This window comes from Suricata suricatta, chromosome X (assembly GCF_006229205.1).
Source record: "Suricata suricatta isolate VVHF042 chromosome X, meerkat_22Aug2017_6uvM2_HiC, whole genome shotgun sequence".
NCBI lineage: Eukaryota > Metazoa > Chordata > Mammalia > Carnivora > Herpestidae > Suricata > Suricata suricatta.
In genome coordinates this window covers 16939189-16949934 of record NC_043717.1, presented here as the reverse complement: position 1 = coordinate 16949934, position 10746 = coordinate 16939189, and the positions used below count along the sequence as shown (strand labels likewise).

At 41.2% G+C, this 10746-nt stretch overlaps 1 protein-coding gene across 2 annotated transcripts in view; it reads right to left on the bottom strand.

The window, feature by feature from the left end:
- Positions 1-10746, bottom strand: part of PHEX (phosphate regulating endopeptidase homolog X-linked) — a 225339-nt gene that overhangs the window by 179505 nt on the left and 35088 nt on the right. For both annotated transcript variants that reach the window (XM_029930947.1, XM_029930946.1), the window contains 2 exons: positions 3983-4069; positions 2707-2933 (listed from right to left, as the gene is read on the bottom strand). In XM_029930947.1, coding sequence (XP_029786807.1) covers positions 2707-2933; positions 3983-4069 — 314 coding nt within the window. The remainder of the gene's footprint in view (positions 1-2706; positions 2934-3982; positions 4070-10746) is intronic.

Here is a 10746-nt window from a genome sequence, read left to right as displayed (position 1 = left end):
TTCTTTCTCATTGCCATGTAGTACTCCATCGTGAATATATACCACATCTTCTTGATCCACTCATCAGGTGATGGACATTTAGGCCCTTTCCATGTTTTGGCTATTGTTGACAGGGCTGCTAGGAACATTGGGGTACATGTGCCCCTATGCATCAGCATCGCTGTATCTCTTGGGTAAATCCCCAGCAATGCTATTGCTGGGTCATAAGGGAGTTCTATGGATAGTTTTTTGAGGAACCTCCACCCTGTTTTCCAGAGCGCTGCACCAGTTTACATTCCCACCAACAGTGTAGGAGGGTGCCCGTCTCTCCACACCCTTGCCAGCATCTATAGTCTCTTGATTTATTAATTTTAGCCACTCTGACTGGCGTGAGGTGGTCCTGTAAGCTGATATTAAAACTAGAGGCTTGATTAGATTCCGCTTCATTTTTTTTTTCTTTTCTTTTGGCAAGACATCATCAGTGAGAGCGTATGCTTCCCACTGCCTGGTATTGGAAGGCACACAATATCTGGTTACCCCACTTTTAGCAAGGCTACCGTTGATGTCTGAGTCCATTTGGTGTCAGTGTGATCTATCATGAATTCCCCCCATCAACCACTGGCCTAATGGTTCTAGTCAGCTATTGATGATAGCTGCCTTGGTCCTTTATTCTCATTAGAAATGTTTTAAAACAGTACCTTTCTAATTTTATTATTTCGCCTGCATTTTTTAAGCTGTGATTCTCGTATAAGCAAGAATTTTCCCTCATCAACTATTAGTTTACCCTGAAATCAGTCAGATGTACAATGTTGTAGAGGAAAAGAGACATATCGACCAAACTGACATGCAGTTCCTACTTGGAACCTGAATCAAAGACCAAGTGTTTAATTTTTTTAAAGGACATGTTTGAGACAATCAGGAAAACTGAAAATTAACCAGTTGTTAGATGTTAATTATGGAATTGTGATTACTTTATTTGTGGTAATAGTCTTTCCATTCGATAAACACTGATTTACCAGGGCAATGATAATAATTTTGCATTTGCTATAAAATGCTCCAGCCTCCTCCACAAAACAAGAACAGCCAAAAGCTGCCAGTTGTTGAAGTTGGGTTGAAGAATACATGGGATTTTGGTTTTTGTATTATTTTCCACACTAAAATACTTAAGAAAATAAATTCTTAGACTAGGTCCAGAAACTGGTGAAAAATGAAACGGTTACCATTTGTAACTACCTTTATGTGTGTGAATCGAGACCTTCTATTACCGAACAGAGTGCATAAACTTAAGTTTGAAAGTCTCCATCTAACTTCAAAATACCACTTAAGGTGTTTGAAAGGATATCGTAATAGTTCTGCAATGAAGAATGCCAGCCGTAAGACCTGGTTGGCTTGTTTTTAAAGTGAAAAATCTATCCGCATAATACAGAGGTCAACTGGACTGTTGTGTCACCTCACTGTGACTTTCGTCTTGCATAGCATGTCATATCCAGACAGCATTAGCATGTGTCTTGGTGCCATGTTCCTGTTCCTTCCCCCCCCCACGGAAGTACAGCTGTCACTGAAACTAAGAATTTCCTCCTGAGTAGTTGGGAATTCTGCCAGTGACTAGAGATTTATTGAGACCTCCACTGTCTAAACGATAGCCGGGCACACTGCCGCCTGCCGTCAGGCCTGTCATAAAACCACACCCACTCACGTACGTACTGTCCATGGCCGCTTTCCCAGATACAACAGAATTGAGTAGGTGACACAGAGACCATATGGCCCACAGAGCCTAAAGTATTTACTATCTGGTCCTTTACAGAAAAAAAAAATGCCACCCCCTTGGTATAAAAAAAAAAACTGCAGGTGTGAATTTTTAAAAGTTGACTTTCAACAAAAGAAAGTAATATACTCTAAAGATTTTATACTTTTACAATGTGATCATCATTATATCACCAATGTTTTCTGGTTTGACAACGAACAGAACTGGGAGGTAAATCATCAGTGATTCAATAAAATTTTCATTATTAGTCAAAGTAGCTGTGGAAGCAAAAATTACAGCAGAATCAAAACACAAAGGAATTTAAGAAATGTTATTTGAATCCTTGCCAAGTTGTTTTACCGCTAAGTCCTCCTCTGTTGGTAGTTTTCGGACAGTCCCCATTTTACCAATGTAATAGTCTACCTCAAGGAAAGTCTGCATGGCCCCCTCCTTCATGGAAGCGATGCTTCCTCTCCCAACAGAAAAAGCAACCAAACACTTAGAATAGAACAAGTTTTTCTTCCTTTTGAAATGAAAGAAGGGAGAATCAGGCTGAACTTGACAATGAAATTTTAGGCGTGCTTGCAGGAATATGTTAGGGAAAGGGGAACAAAGACTCATGGCATGTGTTCTCGGTTGTCAGGGGAATTAGAGGTGAGGGGAGGAGCAGAGTTCACAGTCTCTGCAGCTCGCTCCCCACGGGAATTTAGGGGCCCCGCACATGCTCGGAGTAGATACTTGAGGGCCAGATCAGAGATGACTTGAAACTCACTCACAAGCTTCCTAAAAGGTGGACAAAACTGGTTTGTTCCTGATTTACACTCTGAAAATCTGAGAGGAAGGGGATTATCATAGATCTTAATATTTAACAGAATTGCTATCTGATCATTTCACTAAGGTGCTGGGAGCCTCTTTCCCTGGGAAGACACCCCAAAAGGCTAAGCATGAATTGAACAAACAGGATGAACAAGTGCTCACTATACCTTCAAGATATGTTCACTGGATGCCTTGTCATCAGGGGACACATACAGTCGGATGAACACAGAATTGCTGTACTGTCCACGAAATGTTGCAAGGGTATGCAAAAGACTGAACTTTCTCTCTGACCACACCCCCTCAGGACCAATATTAGACTCAAGCACAGGCCAGCGGAAAGGTGAATGCCGCAGGATGTGGAGCAACGGTTTGGCATCTGCTCTTTCGATTGCTTCTGAAAGGGAGCAGATATGAAAGAAGAGTTAGAATTGCAAACGAGACCACCAAATAAAAGGCAAGTGTATCTTATCGAGAGAAAATTCCCATAAGGTCCCAACTTAGCATTTCAGCTGTTTGCGGGAGGTGTGGTAGACTGAGCCCGGCCACAGAGACAGGACTACCTATGGTTCACACTTCAGCGTTGACTGCCTAAACTTGAGGTTCTTGCCCGGAGGGCAGACTAGGGAACCTGCTGGAATTCCTGACAATAACAGATGGGCTCACTACAACCCAATGAGCGATATTAGGCTGAGAATATTTTGGAAAACTAAGGAACAACCCTAAGTAAAGGAAACTGTTTGGTAAAACCAACCCATACCCAATACACATGAATTAATGCTTCATGACTCCTTCATCATCTTTTACTGCCCTCTTCTAGTTCACCAAATATCTCAAATCCTAAACAAGTTAACACACAGGCAGTGGCTTCTTCCTGCAATGGTCTTGAGAAAGCACACCAGATGAAATGACAAGTGTCACCTTAACACCAATCAGACCCAAGATACCAAGACAGGCCTAACACCCCCACCTTAGATGCCTATTCGGCTGATGGGAAAGCAGAAGGAGCCTGGCCCACCTGGGAATCTGGATTTTCCTGGGCCCCAGTAAGGTTCTATGGGCTACAGCAACACTCCCAAACTCCCCCTTCTCCCAGGCTCCTTCATAGACCAGACAAGGCCTCTGGATTCTTATTTCTGCACCACAAAAAGTGGGGCTTGCCCTTCTCACTCTACACAAGTTTCTCATGGAGTACCTGATACCTAAAGAATCCAAGCCATAGAAATAAAATCATTTTCCTATTTTCTCCATCAAGCCAGCAACAGAACATTAAGACCAGGGTACTCAAATCCAGCCTCTGAGAAGTGTTCCTTTCCTCAAACAACACTTTTAAACATTAATCGAATTCTTAGTAGTTTCTTTTTCCTTAAATAATATCTTTAAACATTAATGGAATCTGTGAAGAACAGGGTGGTAAATATTTTATTTATTGTCTTTATTACTTACTCTCATTCATGCAAGATGAATAAAGGATTTTGGCTTTCTGTATGGCTTCGGTGTCCCGCCTTCTACTGATAGATTTCTCCAAAAGTGCTAGGAAGGGTAAGAAAGGATTCATTAGTATCCATCCACACATGGTGCTAAGTTAGAAGTCATCTGATAACCACAGTCCCAGACTCCAGAAAATTAAATGTAAAGGCAGACAGACCTGCAAAAGATACATCTATAAAAGATACACAAATGGCAAAATTGAGTCCAAGGTGTTGGAGGTACAAATAAAAAATAAAATTTAACATTCTCTTTTCCAAGGTTCTCCTAATTCACAGAAACCAAAAGTTCAATTTCTGAAACTGAACCTGCTGCAGGGGTTAATGTTTTCTGCCACCTCTACAAAAAGAAACAGAATTCATTTATTCAAGAGCCAAAAATAACTGAATTCTGTTCCTTGTTTCTGCACCGAGTAATATTCTCAAAGGAGGCAATTTCATCAGGGTTGGGTTTCTTAAGATTTCTTCACAGCCCAGCCTCTCAGGGAGGTCACCTGGAAGAAATTTCTCATTAGAAGTTGTAGTCAATGTTGCATAAACATGCTGTGGACATGGAAGAAGTTGTTTAGACAGGAAACAGAGAGGTAAGATTGGAAAGCCTACCCAAATTGCCTGAAAACTTGTCCATTTATACATGCAAAGTCCTGGCCATTTAAATGAGGTCATGTGTATCAAATGGTTGCCAGCATAGACCTGAACTCACCGAGAAAATGATTTGCTATTTATAAAATCAGTGATGCTATTTTTTGAAGGTGAAAAATGACAGCTGTCACTATTAAATAGAGGAGGAAAGCCAAGACTCAATAAAAACTACCCTCTCCTCCAAAGCACACCTTAGATGCACTTTAGAGTATTAATTTTCCTACATGAAGCCAAGATGGAGAATTCCCATGTAGCACCGTGTTACTGCCTACATCAAGCATCAAACTGCCGTTGTCAAGGCATTTGGAGTTTATTTCTGAAACAACCTAGCAGCCTCCAAATGATGGCACAACAGATGCTCCTGCAGCACTCCGAATAGCTTCGAGACACAATGTAGAGTGCTAATCAAATTAATAAATAACTACATATTCCCTCAGGAGGAATCTTTACTTCTAAACTAGAAGTTCTGCCTTTCTAGGGGCATCTGGGTGGCTCAGCTGATTGAGTGTCCAACCTTGCCTCAGGTCATGATCTCACAGTTTGTAAGTTCAAGACCCATGTCAGGCTCTGTTGTGACAGTTCACGGCCTGGAGACTGCTTCGGATTATGTGTCTCCTTCTCTCTCTCTGTGCCTACCCCACCTGTGTATGTGCTCTCTCTCAAAGATAAATAAATAAACAATAAAAAAAAAAGAGTTCTACCTTTCTGGGGGGAAAAATGCAACCCAGTGCTCACGTCAAGTTTTTTATTAGCACCTGTACATCAAACAAGTCCATATAACTACATGGATTCAAATAAAATAAATTGAGTTGGATGTGGATGTTTTCAATTATTTCAACTTGTGTTGTGTTTCTTTCCTGTGTGTTATCATAGCAATAAAAGCAGGATAACTAGCCCCAAGGAAAAAGAAGGGGAATTTTTTTTTAATAAACAGAAAGCTCTAAAACCATATCCATATATATTTCTATTCAAATCAGATCATGTACCTTTCCACTGTATTACTTTCACAGTCACTGGACTGTTGGGGAGACACATTTGAAAGTAACTAATCCAAATTCCATTTAGGGACATGATATTACTCCAATGCTATAAACACTCCACAGATTGCAAACAAGAATGCCCTAAGGACCAAAAACAAGCCACGGGAGCAAAAGAATTCAAAGCATTAAACATATGCCTGAGTGTGTACCCAAGGCAGTCTGTGTATCACAAAAAGGGAAAAAGAGGACATGCAATGCTAAGTAGGGCATTCCCCAAACCCTAACTGTGCACAAATATCAGTCATTTGTTCAGGCATATCCCAGAGATATTGTGGGTTTGGTTGCAGACTATTGCAATAAAGTGAATATTGCAATAAAGCAAGTCAAATTAATTTTTTGGCTTCCCAGTGCATATAAAAGTCATGTTTATACTATACTGTAGTCTATTAAGTGTGCAATAGCACTATGGTTTTTTTTTTTTTGAGAGAGAGAGAGAGAGAGAGAGAGAGAGAGAGAGAATGTCAACAGGGGAGAGGGGCAGGGAGAGAGAAGGGGGTGGAAGACAGAGGGAGAGAGACACAACTTTAAGCAGGCTCCACACTCAGCATGAAGCCAATGTGGGGCTCAATCTCATGAGTCTGGGATCATGACCTGAGCCAAAATCAAGACTCAGACACTCAACAGAGCCACCCGGGCACCTCAAGAGTAGCATTATGTCTTTAAAAAATGTAATACCTTAATTTAAAAAAATACTGTATTGCTACAAAATGCTAACCACCATGTGAGCTTTCAACAAGTTATAATTTTTTGCTGGTGGAGGACCCTGCCTCCATGTTGAGGGCTGCTGACAGATCAGGGTTGTGGTTGCTCAAGGCTAGGGTGGCTGTGGTCATCTCTTAAAACAGACAACAGTGAAGTATGCCACATAGACTAACACTTCCTTTCAAGAATGATTTCTCTGTAGCATGCAATGCTGTTTGATGGCATTTTATCCACAGCAGAACTTCTTCCAAAATTAGAGTCAATCCTTGCAAACCCTCTCACTGCTGTATCAACTAAGTTAATGTAATATTCTAAATTCTTGGTTGTCATTTCAACGATCTTCACAGTGTCTTTGCCAGGAGTAGATTCCGTCTCAGGAAACCACTTTCTCTGCCCATTCATAAGAAAGAACCCCCCATCTATTTAAGTTTGATCATGAGATGGCAGCAATTCAGTCACACCTTCAGGCTCCACTTTTGCTTCTACTTCTCTTGCTATTTTCGCCACATTCGAAATTACTTCCTCCCCTGAAATCTTGAAACCCTCGAAGTCATCCATGAGGGTTGGAATCAGCTTCTTTCAGACTCCTGTGAATGTTGATATTTTGACCTCCTCCCATGAATCCTGAATGTTCTTAACATCATCTAGAATGGTGAACCCTTTCCAGGAGGTTTTCTATTTACTATTCCCAGATTCATCATAGGAATCACCATCTACGGCAGCTACAGCCTCATGAAATGTATTTCTTAAATGATAAGACTTAAAAGTCACAATGACTCCCTGATCCATGACTGCAGAGTGGATGTAGTGTCCGCAGACCCGAAAACAACATTCATCTCATGGCGCATCTCCATCAGAGCTCTTGGGTGAGCAGGTGCGCTGTCAATGAACAGTCGTATTTTTTTCTGAGCTATAGGTCTCAACAGTGGGTTTAAAATACTCATTAAACTATGTTGTGAACAGATGTGCTGTCATCTAGGTTTTGCTATGCTATTTAGAGAGCCTAGGCAGAGTAGATTTAGCATAATCCTTAAGGGCCTTAGGACTTTCAGAATGACAAATGAGCAATGGCTTCAACTTAAAAGTCACCAGCTTCATTAGCCCCTAACAAGAGAGTAGACCTGTCCTTTGAAGCTTTGAAGCCAGGCACTGACTTCTCCTCTCTAGCTATGCAAGTCCTAGATGGCACCTCTTCCAAATAAGGCTATTCCATCTACACTGAAAATGTGTTTAGTGTAGTTGTCTTCATGACTTGACTTAGCTAGATCTTCTGGTTAACTCGGATATCTGGATAACGCTGCTTCACCTTTTTTATAGACATAGGGTCTTTCCTCAAACCTCATGAACCAACCTCTGCCAGTTTCCAACTTTTCTCCAGCAGCTTCCTCATCTCTCTCAGTCTTCATAAAACTGAAGGGAGTCAGGCCCCCACTCTGCATCAGGCTTTGGCTTAAGGGTGTGTATATTGTGGCTGGTTTGATTTTCTATCCAGGCCATTCAAACTTTCTCCATATCAGTAATAAGGCTGTTTGGCCTTCTTATCATTTGTGTGCTCACCAGAGGAGCCCTTTTCATTTCCTTCAGGAACATTTCCTTCGCATTCATATCTTGGCTACCTGTCTGGTGCAAAAGGCCTACCTTTCAACATACCTTCCTCACTAAGCTTAATCATTTCTAGCTTTTGATTGAAAGTGAGAGACAAAGGACTCTTCCTTTCACTTGAACACTCACAGGCCACTGCAGGATTATTAACTGACCTGATTTAAATATTGCTGTGTCTCGGAACAAGGAGGCCTGAGGAGACAGAGCAAGATGGGCGAACAGCCAGTTGGTGGAGCAGCCAGAATGCACACAACATTTATCAATTAAGTTTGCCATCTTATATGGCTCGTGATGCCCCCAAACAATGTGGGACTCAAAGACTCAAAGTAAGCAAAGTAACCAAATGCTGTTGGAAAAATGGCACCAAATAGACTTGCTCAATAAAGGTTTGTGGCAACCCTGCAATTTTTTTTACATGCAAGCTCTGCTCAACCCAACAAAGGAACTATAATAAGGTGAGGTATGCCTGTACATGTTAAAATTCTGGTTTCTATACCAGAACATGGCTTTTAAATACTTTTTAAGTTTATTTACTTTAAGAGTGAATGAGGGGCGCCTGGGTGGCTTGGTCAGTTAAGCATCCAACTTCAGTTCAGGTCATGATCTCACGGTTCGTGGGTTCCAGTCCCACGTCAGACTCTGTGCTGACCACTAGCTCAGAGCCTGGAGCCTATCTTCAGATTCTGTATCTCCCTCTCTCTCTCTGATCTTCCCCTGCTCATGCTGTCACTCTCTGTCTCTCAAAAATAAATAAAAAACATTAAAGAAATTTTTTAAAAAGAGTGAATGAACCACATGTGCATGAGGGGCAGAGACAGAGAATCCCAAGAAGGCTCCACGCTGTCCGTGCAGAGCCCAACGCGGGGCTTGACCACACAACTGTGGGATCATGACCTAAGCTGAAATCAAGAGTTGGCCACATAACAGACTGACCCACCCAGGTGCCTCCAGAATGTGGCTTTTAAAACAAATGTAGCATGGAGTATTATTGAGCAATCAAAAAGAATGAAATCTTACCATTTACAACTATATGGATGGAACTAGAGGGTGTTATGCTAAGCGAAATTAGTCAGAAAAAGACAAATACCATATGACTTCACTTGTATGAGGACTTTAAGATACAAACAGATGAACATAAGGGAAGGGAAACAAAAATAAAACAAAACAGGGAGGGGGACAAAAGCATAAGACTCTTAAATATGGAGAACAAACAGAGGGTTACTGGAGGGGTTGTGGGAAGGGGGATGGGCTAAATGGGTAAGGGTGATGAAAAAATTCTCTCCTGAAATCACTGTTGCACTCTATGGTAACTAACTTGGATGTAAATTAAAGAAATAAATTAAACAAAAATAATAAAATAAAACAAATGTACCTATCACAGGCTAGACATCATACAGCTTCCCTCCTCCTCTCCTTATGCCCAAGCAGGCAGGAGAGCATTGATATGCAGACAGTAGTGTGGCAATCAGTTGGCAGCATTCATTTTATGTATCTCTGTATCTGAATTAATAGTAAGAGGAATAAAGTCTAGCCTGGAGAGTAATTAAGGAGTAGAAAACAAAGCCTGCCTATCAAAGGCGCTTACTCAGGTTATTAAAATGTCACTAAAGCACTGAGAAGGGCTCATGGGTCACCCGTACAAGGGCATTCCCATCATAATTGGTGTTACTTCTGAAATGATTTCTCTATCCTCACCCCCTTGCGTGTATTCTCAGCCATGTTATGACAGAAAATGGAAACTCGGGTTCATAAAAACCTACAGCGCAACAAACCTCAGACCTTCAAGTTGGTTTCAAAGTGCTTCTGATCATCAAATTTGAACATAACACATATTACATAGTTTTTCTTCTCATTAACCTTCGTCAAGTAGAATTGTTTTTTCAAAAAAAGCCAAAAGAGACATATCAAGTGGGTGGGCTTTCAAATCACACCAAAGTGGTTTCCAGTTGCAGCTTGCTGCTTCCTTCTAGCTGGAACCAGGCTAGTTATTTAATCTAAGCCACAGTTTCTCCAACTGTAAATTTGAAAGATAATAGTGCCTACCTCCCAGGATTGTGGTAAAGATCAAACATTTCAGTGCAAATAAACTCTCGGTATCAATGTGCAGACGCCTAAGTAATCAATCAGTGGTGGCTTAAACAGGATTACAGGCTGAGTCAGCCATTTACAAAACTGTAATGAAGCTTGTTTCTTGTGCTTTTCCATAAATGTCTTTCCTCCTCCCTTTTCAGGATATTGGTAGCCAAAGGCCACATGCTAACCCAAGACACTGCCACTCCGTGTGCAGAATGGTTTCACAATCTGCAACAGCCCTCGCCACCTCATTCAATGCTTACTTTGCTTCCACAGTACAGGCAATGCTCCACGATGAGGGATATTCTGCAGTCAGTGGTAACCTATAAAAATATTTTGCTCACATTCCTCTTAAACAACAAGGCATTTTTGATATATACATTTCCAATGAAACTATAACATACATACAGAAAACTACATTGATCATTATTTGAAGTATTTTCACAAAGTAAACACACCCTTGTAACCAGTGTAATGACCAGAGCCCCAGAAGTCCCTTGTGCTCCCTTCCAGTCACTACTTCTTTTTTTTTTAATAGTTTATTGTCAAATTGGTTTCCATATAACACCCAGTGCTTCTCCCCACAAGTGCCCCCCACCATGACCATCACCCCCTCCCTCCCTCCCCCTCCCCCTTCAGTCCATGGTTTGTTTTCAGTATTCAG